Here is a 15,809-nt window from a genome sequence, read left to right on the forward strand (position 1 = left end):
TCACTTAAAGACATCTTAAAGGAAAAGAAAATTCTCTTGTGTCTGTAAAACTGCCCCCTTTTCCCTCTTTCCCTCAAGAATATTTCCCTATTATTGCCTGGTTATTAGCACTACCAAACTCCAAAATCTATGCTATCAGATTCCTAAAATAGCAATAAAAACATGGTGTTGCAGATATATTCTGTACACCTGCAGTTGAATAACAGACAAATAGCAGTGATTTTATAGCTTGTTTTTCCTGAAAGATAGTCAGCTCGCACTTTGAGTGGAATTTTTGAAATGGAGAATAAGGCATTCCCGACTGGTGAGAAATCAAGATGGAAATACATGGATATCATCAAAATGAAGTAGGTTGCCGAACACAGGCATCAAGGACTGTTTAATATTTTCAGTTTAATGGAAGTAGTGTCAGACCTCTTAATGATCATAACCAATATAAGACAAATTTAACCCCTTAATCTCAACCGAACCTAAGTGACCCTTCCCAAGTCCCACCCCTTTTTGCTCAATTAACCTCAGTCAACATTCTCATTTCCTTTTTTCCTGTACAAAAATATGTTATAGGCTTGTCTATGTTAAAAAAAAATAAAAATTTTGAAGATGGTTAAACCATTTTGCTAAGCGACCTGTAAAAGCGTCACATCTTAAATTAGCTAACGTTAGCACAACACTAGCTAACTAGCTATCTTACAAGTGATGTAGATTAGCTAGATAGTTAGCTAACATAATGTTAGTTAATATTAGCTAACTTGAGATGGGACTATATGTTGCTCTATAGGTGCCCCGCCATCTTTTAACCATCTTCAAAATTTGTTTTTCTTTTCAACATAAACAAGCCTGGAACATAGCATATCTAAGAAGCCTACAGGAAATAGTAAAGGAGAAAGCTGAGCAGAATTTAGGAAGGATCAATTATGTTTGAAATACCACTTTAGATAATTGAGCTTCTGCTTGAAACGTCCTTGGTGGGAATTGCTGGTGGATTCTAATGGGACTGACAGGTTCAACAGAATCACAGAAGAAAACATTTGAAAGGTAGTGTACATAATTTGTCCCAAAATGACAATGGGTTTAATTACTCAAATCGATCATGAGGTGCTCGTATATCTGAGTTTTTCCCTTGAAGCTGGATGCGAGCAGGAACACCCTGTCGTCAATGGAAACCAGAGAAAATGCACGAGGCGCCTGGATATTCAGCTCCTGAGATGGGATAAACTGGCCCCTCTTGGTGTCCCATTGGTAGACCTGCGTCAGTGAATAATCGCTGCCCAAGATGGCATACTGCCAGTTGCCGATGGAGACAGGCTGGAACACCATAGAGCCACGGGAAGGAAATGTCTGGACCTCCTTGAACATGGCGCCGTCCCAGCGCATCACCTTGGAGTCCCCGATGAATCTTGTCAAGCATATAAACAGCTCACCTTTGAAAAGGACAGAGTATTCACAGGACTGTTTAGTTTAAACATTCAGCTTCTAAATCTGGATCTGAAATAGAAAGGCTCACACAGCAGTTTATGTAAACCCAAAATAATTCATAGCTTATTAGAAAAGAGTCACTAATAGATGAGCTGTCCCTTCAGAAAGAAAAAATACAGAAAATATTATACAGTAATGATTTATGGGCAGATTTTATGGCAGCAGACAGTTATATTTCCCCCTACCGCCTTAAAAATTAATGTCTAAGACATGCTGTGCAATAAGGAATTGAAGTGTAATAAATTACAGCCAAGAGTGTGAGTCATTGTATGTATGTATATATAATTTCTCATCAAACTTGCACAATAACCACATCATCTGTCAGGCTCTTCTTAATTGTTTTAGTTCATTTTAGTCATAACTTTCTCAAAAGTGTATGCACAACCGTCACAACTGTTTCATGGAGGATCACAACCTTATTGCGTTATTGCAAAAGGCAGTAACTCCACCAAAATGAAACGTAGTTTTATCATTGTGTGAGTTGTACTACTCAAAATGTATTGTATTATGTGTTTTTTTCACAGTGGCAGTCAATCCTGCTAATATTTCTTCTGTTACAAATCTCTTTTTTGTTGACACTGATTGCTTACTATATTATGCAAGAATGTCCGCTGCTGTGCTGGGTGGCATTTTGCACTGAGCTTTAATCTCAGATTTCAACAGTTGGTAAAACTTTACTGGTAAAAGTTAATAATGTACAATAATGTAGTACAAAGAAAAAAAGATATGCACATTTGTATGTATGCAGTAAATTTATTTTTGTAGAAATGTGATACATATAGGGGTGTAGTGGTAAATGCAGAGGTGGGTAAACTGTACCCACCTCAGTCTGGTCGGGGGGCTATTTAACAGCTCTTTTATTTTTAAGGATCCATCCATCATCAACCTAAGCTGAACTAGTGCGTTTGCCACTCAATAAGAGAGCAATGACCAGTGGTGTCAAGGCTTGCGTCTAAGGACCGGCTAACTGCTAGTCTGCTAATCAGTAAGCTAACCCACCTTCCAGCTGTTTCTCTGTCCTTGAAAACCAGTTGAGTTTCCCTCTTCTATGTACTCCTGGTTAGGGCTAGTATCAGATACTTGTATGTAAAACCCCGAGTTGACTTGACTAGTCCCTAACACGAGTCAGCAAAGCCACTGAGACAAATTTGAGTGCAACACTTTCAGGCGTAGGATGGCATACAAGGAGCTGTTTCTAAATCTACTTTAAACTATCTAAATAAATCTAGCCTACATGTACTGTATATGCAGTATCCTCCACCAAGGCCAAACTAACTCCCACCAGCTGACACTGATACTATATGCTTACAAATTGCTTGCAGTGTTCAAAATGTCTTTTTAGTGAGCAAAAATAAACCCAGTGTATGTACATATGCCGCTATACAAGCTGCAGCGCTCACCTTTGACCTGAAAGTGTTTGACGGAGAAGACGTCCTCCATGTCTGGTATGTCAGTCCTGCGGTCAAACTGTTTCTGGCTCCTGTTCCACTGGTAGACGACAGGCCTTTGCGAGCTGCTGGACAAGATCAAGTGGGGTTTGTTGGAGATCTCCACATATTCAACATCTGTGTCGCGGTACCATGGATGAAGGGACTGGTGGGAGTAGAACCCATTGCCATTCCATTTGTACACTGTTGTGGAGCCGGCCTGTGAGAGGAAGATGTACAAAAGGTCACTGTAACAACCAAATTTGTGGCTAAGTGATTAATACTGATCTACAAAAACAGGCCTCATACTCTCATTTTTTGTCATAATAACACAACAAGAATTGAAAGTATGGGGCCAAAGATGAGTGTGTGTGTGTGTGTGTGTGTGTGTGTGTGTGTGTGTGTGTGTGTGTGTGTGTGTGTGTGTGTGTGTGTACACGCGCCTCAGTGTCCCCAAACATATGTGAGAGCATATGTGAACATTTGGCAACGCCAGTGTAATCAGCCAGAGCAGACGCAAACCAACATGCTGCAAAGAAGGACGCCAGGGGGACGGACTGGCTGACATGGTGTGAACTGGGAAGACTAATTTAGAGGAGCAGTATACATGCAGGGGCTGGACACAATAACAGAAACACCTGCACATTATAATGTGATCAGATACCATAGAGTGCGTCTTCATGCCCCGATTAATTCAGTTACGTTTGAGTACCGGACAAGCCAGAAAGATGCCAACCTTAGAGCTGTCAGCGATGACAAAGAAAGACTCTCCGTCGATCATGAATGTCTCAATGTCGTTAGGTTTGCGAATCTTCAGGATGTCAATGTCCTGGATCTTGATGAACTTGTTAGCGGAGGTGTCACGTTTGTAAATGTGCGAGCCCCCGAACAACTGGGCCACGATGACAAAGAGGTGGCTGTCGATCACCATAGGTTTGCAGACCACAGTGGAGGTGCCTGAACAAGGAAAGAGGAGTATTAACACTAGACAGATGATCATTACTGTAACATTAAAGTAATATATGCAGCCTACTGGCATTTGTTGGTAACACTTTATTTGCAGTGGTGTGCATAAGACAGTCATTACACTGTCATAACCATGTCATGACAAAGTCTTTATGAATGTTTATGATTCTAAGTGTCATTTGATCAATTGTGTCCTTTTTTTGCAAAGTTGACATTGTTTCAGATGTCTTTGTTATGATAACTTGACAATAACCAAGACAACATAACCTGTCAATGTCTTTATTATAACAACTTGACATCATCAGAAACGGTTTAGCTTTATGTTTTAACATTATATTAAATCATTATATCATTATTATCAATTATTAAATCAATCACTTTAGTACTGCACTCTGTAATTGTTTTCTAACATTTAATGGCATCTTCATGATGTCCAAATTGTCCAAATGATAACATCTTTGTTGATGTCCAGAACATTATTCATGATATTGTAATAAAAGCATTTGACAGTGTAATAAAACTTAATGACATCTTTATGATCAATGCTCTTTACTTGTTTATGAACTTACTTTCAATGGTGTCATATAATCTGAAGGTCATCTCTACATGGTCCCATTCAAGGAAGCTGCACGTCCCAGCAAATGGTTGGGCAAACACAACAAATTGATCTGTGCCAAAGCTGAACGCTTCCACTGAAATGGACTCAAACTTCAGTGACTGATAAGAGGCAAACTCTGACAGTGAATGAGACATAAGAAAGAAGACATGACAGTAAGAAAAGCAGCGTGAAAAGGGCACGGCAGATAACAGGTAATAGAGGAGCATTGTTAGAGTAAAATTTCAATGGCAGGCGGCCAGACACAGGAAGATGATACCTGCTGTGATGCAGTCAAAAGAATGTGGCAGCAGGTCATTGAGCAATTTCTCCTGGTGAATGGGCGGACCGCTGCAGTAGATCTGGTCCAGGGTGGCGTTAGTGTGGTGCATCCACTCCACCAACCACTTCAATTTACAGTCGCATATCAGGTTGTTGCCCCGTAGATCCCTGCATGCATGGATGGATCACATGGACATCAGTGAACAGATAAATGTATTTGTTGATATTCACCACTGAAACATAGGTCGCACTTTACTTTAGGTCCTTGTGATGAGCATTAATAAGTAATAAGGCCCTTACACGTCTTTATAAGGCATTAGGTGATAAGTAAAGAGGCCTTGACAAGGCCTTATAAGATGCTCATTGACATTATTGGGTGTGGATAATTTTATATAGATGTTAATAACTGCATCATAAACATGTTTATAAGCATATATTGAGAGCAGTATATATAAAGATGCTTGTGATAAGTTAATGAGTTAACTCCTTATAAGATGATTAACCTAATCATTTTGTGGTTGCTCTATTAAGATCAATACAAAATTAATTATGCTTTTATGAGCAGTTAACTATGCACTTATTAACACAGCTACTGGATCTAAAGTTAGTAAAATGACTTCTTAATGTAAATAAGTCTTCTATTTTGCAATTATTAAAAGTTAATAATACACATATTAGCAGTTATCTGTGCTTCTGTAGCTGTTGGATCTAACACAAAAACAATGCCATACTAAGGTTAATAAGTCCTTTATTATGCACTTATTAACAGTTATCCATGCTTTTCACAGCAATTAGATCTTAAGTGAGAACAATGTCTGATTAAGGTTAATAAGTATTGAGCACTAGGGCTTTACTACCTATTAACTAATGCTTATTACAAGGACCATAATATAAAGTGTTACCAAACCATGTATGTTGAACATATGTTTTTTATTTCCAAGTCCCTGTTTAGTCTGTGCTTACTGTTCTGCCGCCTGTCTCTCCACTCCTTGGCTGTACTTTGGCTTCCAGCCAAAGAAGCCAAACAAGTGTCCTATCTCCTAAGTAGTCTGTTCTCGTCGCCCACTCTCAGTCTGAATTGCTGTCGACCTTGGATGTGTGTATTGAATCCAAAGACACACACACACACACCCTGTAGTCTGCGTTATTCCATCTGATTGTGGCAGCGAGGATCCAATTCTTTTCTCTGTAATTGACTTGTTTACCATTTACCCTGACATTCTGGCATTCTAACCCAAGCTTTCCTTCGCTCTCCTTTACATCTTTATCTTCTTTTTCTTTTCTCTGTTGCAGCAGGGAATTGCTTCCTCCACAATCTTTTATTTTCTTACTATGTTTCCTCTTATTTCTTCCCAGGCTTCTTACTTTTACATCCTCCGGTGTGGGAATTCTTTTCCTTTCCTTCTCTGCACCATGGCCTCAAAACATTTCTGTGCTTAATCCCACAGTTTAAAAAAAGAGGAGGAAAACAAATGAAGATTATGCTCAACATTTGCCATAAATCCACTCCCACTCCTCCCCAGTGAAAACATTTGAGTACTACTGTTCCACTACTTGAGTATTATCAGAGTTACACACTAATTAATCCACAGAAATGGCTGTTATAGACTCTCTATATAAGGAAAATTATTATTTAAACCATTACTACACTGTAATATTTCTCATTAACTTAACATAAATATAACCATTTTACTTATTCAAGATAATTAAACTTAAAATTTCTAGTGTTTATGTTCAGAACATTTCAGTACTTAAAAATGCTAATTTTTCTAAATGAAAATCTTGACTTGAAATAATGAGTTGAATGATGTATTCTATAGAGTTAAATCAACTCACTGAATTAAGTTGAAAGGAGACATGATAAGCATATTAGCAGACTTTCAGCTTAATGAACATGTTTTCTCAAGTACAACTGCATTAATATCAAGTACATTTGACTAAAAAACTTATTTATTTTCAATAATTACAAAATTACCTCATCTTGTCTTTTTAGATTCAGTCAACTTCAAATTTTAGGGAAGGCTGCACACTAACTTTTTTTTTTAGGGTAAAACAAATGGTTTATTTTACAGTCCATGTCTCAACAAAACATCCGTCTAAGTGAAAGACAGCCTGAACTCACACTTTGGTCAAAGCGTCCATGCCCTTGAAGACATCTTTGGGCAGCGTCTCAAGGTTGTTGTAAGCCAGACTCCTAATCGACAAATAGAAAAAAAATAATACACACAGTGATTGAATTAGAGGTAGACTGTCTCTAGTCTCTGCACATAATTGACATTGAGTCATTACTCTGCATTAAAGGCTTGACTTGTGCAAAAAAATACAAGCAGCCAAATGTAAGTGAAGCACAAGTCAGAATCTCAATACCCTGACAATATTCATGGGACAAAAGGCTAAGTGGTGAAATAAAAAGGAAATTTAAATCATTAGTGATTCATTAATCAAGGGACAGCAATTATACTGAGTACAGGGAAAGAATATCATCTGTTAGAAAAGGGTGACATGCTGTTCCAAGCCTATCCATTACATGGGTATGTAGATGGTAATATTTCACTGCCTTAATATTACTTACACAGAAAGCAGTATTACTTTTTTATGTTTACAACCAGCTTAAACCGTGCTCTTCTCTTTTCCAAGGCCGTAATTTGGATAATATCTCTGCCAGCCTGTTAAAACCAACCAACCAAAACTGGCCCCATTTCATTTGTGAGCAAAGGACTGAACTTCAAACCAGAAGGAGATGTGAATGAAGTGAAATGTCATCGTAATTCATGAAGGCTGCATTATTTATCTGAGAGTCGGTTTTCCAGGGAGAGAGGCCATTTTGCTTTGGGTTTGTGCAAGAACGCACTCTCCAAACAGATGAGGATAGAGCAGCAGAGCGCTGCCTGTGCCCTTTAATAATGTATTTACTGTATGTGAGGCATTTAAAAGGCTTGAATGCATTTATTCACCATTTTTGTTTGTTTACTTTCCTCTGAAACCAGTGCAAGTATCCATGGAACAGGAAAAGAGCACTTTATCTCACCATGTGGTCGCAAGTCTGAGTCATGTCAGAATGGATCTTAGTAGTGAATCTTGACATTTGTAGCTGTCGTACATATGAGACTAGACTGAAGGTTGGATAAGACTTGTCCAAACAATCATTATGGGCTGATCTTTTACTGTAACAAGATTCCCATGGGAACTTTTCCCTCAGGTTTACAGTAAAATTGCAGCTTTGCTATGATTATGCATGACAACAATGAAACAGAACATGGACTCTGTGGAAACTCTTTGTTTAGCTACATATTTTATCAGTGACATGTTCTGTTGGTAAACAGCCTGGCTCTGGCCACAAGCAAACAACCAGCACCTCTATTTGTACAAAAACTGAAGACAAACAGAATGACAAGTTGTGGTTTTACATGGGGGTTATGTGCCGGACTATTCCTTGGCTGGAAGCGGTGACTTCCTTGCATGGTTACAGACCTTTGAATCCACCCATACCACTGAACTGACTGACATCATGACATGAAACAACAGCCTCTTGAAAAACTAATTGATCCGGTGAGTGTTGCAGGGCTGATTAACTATTAGCCAATCAGTGGTAGGGGTAAGGCTAACATCATTGTCAAGCTTTGTCAAGTGTTGTCAAGCTGTATGTTGGCCTCTAGTGACCGGTTGTGGAAAATCAAACCCCCCTCCCAAAGGGAAATCTGTTAGAGTGGGAGCACTGTCAGATTTTAGATGGAAACAGAGTGTAAACAGTCATGTGTCTGATACCAGGAAAGGGACTTCCTGGAGTCACAGCTGGCTGCCTAGCAACCTCACCTTAAGCTCAGTCCTCCAGGAAGTCATTGCTCCAGCACATAACCCACCATAAAACCACAACTTGTCATGTTTTTGTGCTGATTAAACAAATTGCATAATACGTCTGTAGCTATTGTACAGACAGATTGACAGTTGTATTGATATTGTCACGTAACTCTTGGCAAGAAAATGAATAAATGTATTTCTTAAAACTATGCCTTTAACAATACAAGATATCACAAGTATTAGTATAAAACACATTTAGCATCTTTTCTAGTTAAAAGTTCTAGTTAATTTTTTTTTTTTTTTTTATCATTTTAGAAAGATCAGATCAGAAAGTCCATTTCAAATTGTGCAGCACTTCTTGGCCTAAATGTACCGTATTACTATAATGTCTGCTGCAAGAGTCATCAGAGGAACAGTTCCTCATGCTCTCTGACAGCTTCACAGTGTCATTCGTATCTATCAGTGCTCAAGTTACAAATGAATGCAGACAGTTATGACACCCAGGGCTCTCTCACATTAATGCATTTAACCTATTATTTTGAGATATCCCATTATTTCTAACTAATCTGACTTCCTTCCTCCCCAGGTAGTCTGATACTAATGTGAGGTAGGTGCTGCAACTGGCACTAATATTTGCAGTTTTAATGATGCATCTTTGTCTTATCATCCTAGTTATATTGTACATGAAGAATTAATTTGCAAAAACAGATAAATGTCATTCTTAACTCAAACAAACCAACAACACGTTTCTGCACAATAAAAAAACATGACTTGGTGACTTGATATAAGGTTTTGTTAATGAACCCTTTACATTCTTTCACCTAAAGCATGCATGAATAAGTGCTGATAGAGCGTTAAAGCTTTCACATCTCTTGAGTTTGTTCCTCTACACGGTAAAAGTGAAAGAGTTAAAAGTTACCCATCCATTCATGCTTTAAATCACATATAATGCAAGTACATTTGGCTGCTTCACTGCAGAAACCCAAAATGTCTTCTGAACAGCCTGTCAGAGAGTAAAGGGCAGATTATAGGTCACTCGGTTTAGGGTTACGGTACAGTTATATTTAGTCATGACCTACAGGTCACTCACATTCTCACCTATCCTCAGTTTTGGCGAGCTTTGCAGTTCAGGCATATGAAACATTGTTCACAATAACACTATCTAAACTGTTGTTTGGCTGACTTCTGTATTAAGGTTTTATCATTTCTGTAAACAAGTAATGATATGTTAGGGCATATTTCCTAAAAACCATAAACACAAATACATTATGTTACTTATCACATTTACAATAGACCCCACATCATTATCAATAGCATTATTTTTCAAAATCAATACCAAAAGCGACATATTAAGAAAAAAGAATTTATATGACAGTTAAAGTTACAAAGTCTGTCATATTTTTTATGTAAAAAACAAAAACAACTGCTGCTTGCTGCCCTTCAGCAACCTGATCCAGCTGACACCTTCAGGCAGTAACCTTGGACATCACCACTGGCAGCAGAACTTCTGCCTACCTTTGCATTTCAGACACTGACAAAGTGATACAGAGAGAAAAAACAGGAATTTGATGCACTGTTTTATGCAAGAACATCTTAAATACTAAGATCACATTACCTCTCTCAGTGAGAAAGAAACTTAACCAGAGGATATGAAAATGGCTGCACGGATCGTTACTGATTAGCAAGTAAGGATACAGTAATATGTTTTAAAAAATAAAGAGGAAGGGAGGAAGAATGAACAGATACAGTGAATCAAGTTCCCACAAAGAAGGAAGAAAGTTTTAGCCATGACAGAATCAACATACTTACAGATGTATCAGTGCTTTCAGGCCCCGGAACGCAAATGGAGATATCGATGCAATTTTGTTATTTTCAATAAATCTGTGAATGAGACATATTTCATCAGCATTTCCACAGATCAAGACTGACAAACACCATGTAAGCAGTCACAGACAATATTAAATAATTTGTGACAATAAAAACTGAAATCCTATAACTTTCTGCATGTCTTCTTCCTTTGCAGCTGTGAGAGGTTGACAGCATTTACAGAGAGTTTTGCATCCAGTATATTCACACAGGAAAAAATGTCCAGATGAATTATGTATACTTTGAAGGCCCCGCACAACCAAACCGGTGTTCATTCTACCATAGCTAATTACACTTGTGCTCTGGTTGGTGTTGGGTGGAGTTAGGCTGGGGATTACTGTACATAAGGTCAGCAAAATATATGAACAAATAAGAATCTTAAAGATGTAAATTGTCTGCCCTGAATCAGGCTTCATAAGTGAAAACACCTCTGTGGGTGAAACATGGGTGTGTACAGTCTCTACAAAGCCAGCAGACATGCCAATATTGCTTGACTTTTATGTGGGGTTGCAGCTAAAATGAAAAATAAAATAGAATGTAATAAATCTCTCTATTTCACCATCTACGAGAATGTTCAATGATCCAAAACTTCTGGCAAGATATTAAGAAATGTTTGTCAGAGATGTAATACAAAAGCCCCTCGAAATGCCAAATTCTGTGTGCCTGGAATATATTCAAAAGATTTTAGATGAACATCCAAACAAATTAAACTTTTTGACTTTGGTAGTCTGATATCAAATGGAATCGTCAACTCGTTGCACTTCGATGAAACAGTCAGATCAGTCGAGTGGGTGGATTTGAACGTTTGGACCCAAGCCAGGACTTTGGACTTCTTCACGTCAGGAGGGCTACTGCACTGCGTTGGAAGAGTGTGAACACACCATCACTGAAAATGTGGATAAGTGACTTTCAGACTGTGTCAGTCTGGACTGAAACCGCAAGTGGTAAGATTTTGTTCAGCTCTGGGAACTGCTCATAAATAATATGAAAAATGGAATTGCAGGGTTTACTCTGAAAGAAATTGTGAACAATGTGGGGAAATATTGTTTTATTTATTTATTTTATCCAATATTAGTGCAGGTAGAGATACACTCTACTTGCACCAAGTGTGTGTGTGTGTGTGTGTGTGTGTGTGTGTGTGTGTGTGTGTGTATCCATGTAATGAAAAGAAGAAAAGAATCCAAACTATTCCCAAACTATTTTTTGTTTCTTAAAGGTATGTTATAAGAAAACAACAATAAGGACAGTGTGAAAAAAGGACTACTAAATCTTTAGAGAAAACGACTTTGCAGGTTACTACAGTAAAGGTGTGTTTGATTGATGTTCATTGTTGTGTGCCTTGCATCAGTTACCATTAGCACAGTTCTAATATTAGAGTATGCAACTGGTAAACGGTTTGCACATTTTATAACACTTCATTACACAGATGTATAATGTATATTTCAAAATTAATTATAAACACTTACAGATATTCAAGATGTGGTAAACCCAGGAATGCATCTTCATCAATTAGGTCAAATGAATTTGCTGTGAACAATCTGTGAAGAAAAAAACAAACAAACAAGAAGCCCAGCAGAATTAGTGTATAATTTAAAGATAGAGTACAGTTCTAGGTTTCATTATAGTTCCCACAGTGTTCCTAAATCCCAAACTTTATTGTTGTTCATGATTCAGAAGTCAGTGGTAAACTGGGTTGAACTTACACACCGTAAAAACAAGAAAAGCGGAATATTTCGAGGCAACTTACTGCAATAGATTTTTGAGTTTGGAGCCCAACCTAACTCTCAAGTTTTGAAAAGTTTTTCCAACTACTAATCTATTGTTCAGATAATTTACTTTCCTTGCTTAGATAAACTTGAATCTTTTAGATTTAGAAATCCAAAAAAAGTGTATCTTTAAACTCATTTACTGTGATCATATTGTGATAAACGTTCAGATTTATTGTTGTCTATTACCAGCACCAGCATCACTTCCTTTAAAGGACCAGTGTGTAGGATTTAGTGGCATCTAGCAGTGAGCTTTCAGATTGCAAACATATTGCAACATGGGCTACTGTAGAAACATGGCGATGCAACATGGTGCACTCTGTAGAAGAGGACCCGTGCCCTCCGTAAATATAAACAGCTCATTCTAAAATATTTTTTGGTAATTATACACTAATGAAAATATACTTTTGAATACTATATTAATTTTCTGTTGTGTTCTGCCGATAAATCCCTATACATTTTATACTGGACCAAGGCAGAGAAACATACAGGATGTGAGAGTTACTGTAACAGACAACAGACTCATTCAGCACCTCTACCCACAGTATGTGGTTAAAGAATGAAGTAAATGAATGATACAGAGAAATGGCAGCTCACTCCTACATGTTTTCATGGAATGAATGAAAGAGAGAAATGGATGCCTCCTCCCACATGTGTCTGAGTTGTCCTTTAAACCACTCATGCAAGAATAGTGTCCACCAGCAATATATTGTACACCTACACTGAATCTTATTATGAGAACTTGTAGGCCTTTCCTTTAAAACACTGTAAATCTGAATGTCCACTGTTGGTTGAATCCTTCCTCACAATAAGTTAAATCTTAATATTTCAAAACATTTAATATTTAAATTCCAAAGATGGCAAGACCTTTTTATTCCAAGATGTCAAAACATTGGAAATACTCCTCATGCCTATTGCTCACTGCATGCCCAGCAAACCAGCAGCCCTTTACACCCACAATGTTGGCCACAGGGAAGCCTAATTGATTAAGTACCACTTTAACAGAGGTTAAGATTCTCCAGGTCACCTTGGCAGTAAATAATGACAGAGGGGCCGATGCAACCCATTCTCTTTACAGTTAAATTTATCCTCCTTCTGGTCACGAACCCTCATACACATCCAGACTGATTTAGTGTCATCTGAGCATATGGAGGCACCGATGCCAGAAAAATGTTCTGCTGAGACAAAGTGATGCTTGGTGACAGCGTGCTGTTAAGTGTGATTAGCGCAGTTAAGCCTGACCTTGCTGTTTATTTGTGGATTGGCAAAAACAAATTACTCAATAGAATCTATTATACACCAAGATGCATAATAGAAACAGAATGTCTATTTGTACCAAAGTGACATTAGTCACACTGCAGCTTTTAAGCTATTTACCCCTTGCTGTTAAATAGCCACAATGGCTATTTACATTCTGAGTGCAAATAGCAATTTTGGCTACTGATACCTGGGTGCTTAACTCTGCCAGCCACTAGATGCAAATAGCCACACTTGCTATACACCCTTGGTGCAAGTAGCATTTTTGGCTATGGATGCTAGTCTCTGCCTTGGTAGGCTACATATACCTGGGTGTAAATGGCCACATTGGCTACACACCCTGGGTGCAAATAGCATTGTTGGCTATGGACACTATTGGTGCTTATCTCTGCCATGCTAGGCTATATACATGCGGGTGTAAATAACCACATTGGCTATATACACCCCAGGTGCAAATAGTTGGCTGGTGACAGCTGGGTGTTAATAGCATCAGCCTAAAAGAAATAATCATGTGCACAGCTATGATTTTGCTGTTATCCTCTTTTCTCTAAGTGCTATAGCTATTTGGAAATAAAAGAACATTTTCATTAAACACACACATGGCTGCTCTCTCCCCAACCCCTGCTGTTTAGTGGCTGTAGCCATGTGGTCTATTGCATAATCCTGACACCATTACAGAGAATCCCCCTTTAAATCTGCTTCAATACAAGTCCTCTGGGGAGCTCCTGACTCATTGTTTGAACACTGAACACAGATAGATAGATAGATAGATAGATAGATAGATAGATAGATAGATAGATAGATAAATACTCACAGCAATTGCAGGGCAGGAGTGTGAACAAAGCTTCCTCCTGTGATTTCATTAAATCCAGACTTGACAAAAGATCTATATGGTTGAAGAGAGACCATATATTAAAGTCAAAATCATCTGAAAGTATAATAAAGAGCAGACGTGTGTGTGATGAGAGGCAGAGACAGAATATTTCCATAAGCTTTCCTGACAATACACCATATTAAATGACACAATAAAATCAAGAGTCTATTCAGGTGCAGGGGCACTCACAGGGAAACGACGTCGGAGGGGAAAGTGTGAGGCACAGATCGGACATTCTCACACAGGGCATTGTCTTTCGTGCAGGTACATCCAACGGGGCATCTGGGCTGTCTCACTCTCCGTCCATCTGCTGAAGCCAAGCTGACAGCGGCGACCCAAACCAGGAGCGTCCATCCTTTCCAGCCTCTCCATCCTCTCACTGCTCTGCCCGGGTATCCCATTCCTTCTGTCCCGGTCGAGGACTATCACTCCTGCACATGCAACTTCTCTGCAAAATTCTCCACGATTTGTAACGCCGGGTTTAGAAAAGCAACATTAAGTGTTTTGGGATTTTTTAAAAAAATATATATATTCGTCTGTCTTGTTTGTTGGTGTTGTTGCGCCCTGATGCAGGCTTGTGTCTATGCTTCTTGCGTCTCAATAGGAAGGCACCAGTCCAGCGGATTCGTTCTGCAAGGCGCAGGATTACAAATGCGGGACAGACAGGACATGAGCAGTCTCAGATTTTTTTTGTAATAAAAAGGAATTATCTCCAAAATAAAACACGCTCCTCCAAATTAAGTCTATTTCTTATTAGGTTGCTGGGCACAAATAAGTTCTTCTTGTGTTGCAGTCATGAAAGGAAAAAAAAATAAAAAGCGTAAATTCCCCCGAGACAGAAAGAGAAGGGAAGAAAGAGAGAGAGATGGAGGAGGAGGAGGAGAGGGGGGAGAGGCCCCAAGGTGCGCTTTTTTATCAGCAGTGCCAGCTATTATTTATGCGCGCTTCAGAGCCGCGCATGGTTAATGGGAAGCGGCTATTCATGAGGCTCTGTGCAAATGCACCTGCCTCACTCATTCACAGGCTTTTCTTCCCGGCTTTGGCATAATAATGACATTAACTGTGAAAAGAAGATGTGTTTATAGCGTATAGTTTAAAATAAACATGTAATATTAATTCAGTGACATTGTGGTGTAAAAAATGGTTGATAAAGTATGACCTCGTGAAGGTTCCCATTATGCAAACACCCTTAAAAGGAATAGCAATAGCCTAATTAAAGTATTATTTTATCTTTTTTATTTTTTTTATTTTTATATTAAGGCCCAGTATGAATAATGAATTATTATGAAATATGATAATGCTCTGTGGAATAACATACATGATACATGGCATAACGCAGCGCTGAATTTCATAAATATCTTAAGACAACAAAGGATGAGAGTCATTCTTACACTTTATAGCGTTTGTCTCTCACTTCCGCTCCTTCTTCAGCCCCACATTGAGTCTTTTGTTGAGTTCAGTGGGTCGTGGAAAAGTCATGAAACACTGGGCTTCTGTTCCCA

At 38.5% G+C, this 15,809-nt stretch overlaps 1 protein-coding gene across 1 annotated transcript; it reads right to left on the reverse strand.

Moving 5' to 3' along the window:
* Positions 1 to 590: 590 nt before the first annotated feature.
* lgi1b (leucine-rich, glioma inactivated 1b) lies at positions 591 to 15,534 on the reverse strand. Its single transcript, XM_084740249.1, has 10 exons — positions 14,497 to 15,534; positions 14,248 to 14,319; positions 11,877 to 11,948; positions 10,354 to 10,425; positions 6,869 to 6,940; positions 4,745 to 4,914; positions 4,439 to 4,603; positions 3,640 to 3,860; positions 2,877 to 3,123; positions 591 to 1,421 (listed from the first exon to the last, which is right to left on the reverse strand). The coding sequence occupies exons 1-10, from the start codon at positions 14,706 to 14,708 to the stop codon at positions 1,072 to 1,074; spliced, it is 1,653 nt and encodes a 550-aa protein (XP_084596375.1). The 5' UTR covers positions 14,709 to 15,534; the 3' UTR covers positions 591 to 1,071.
* Positions 15,535 to 15,809: the final 275 nt, after the last annotated feature.

This window comes from Lutjanus erythropterus, chromosome 17 (assembly GCF_056507025.1).
Source record: "Lutjanus erythropterus isolate fLutEry1 chromosome 17, fLutEry1.hap2, whole genome shotgun sequence".
Lineage (NCBI taxonomy): Eukaryota > Metazoa > Chordata > Actinopteri > Lutjaniformes > Lutjanidae > Lutjanus > Lutjanus erythropterus.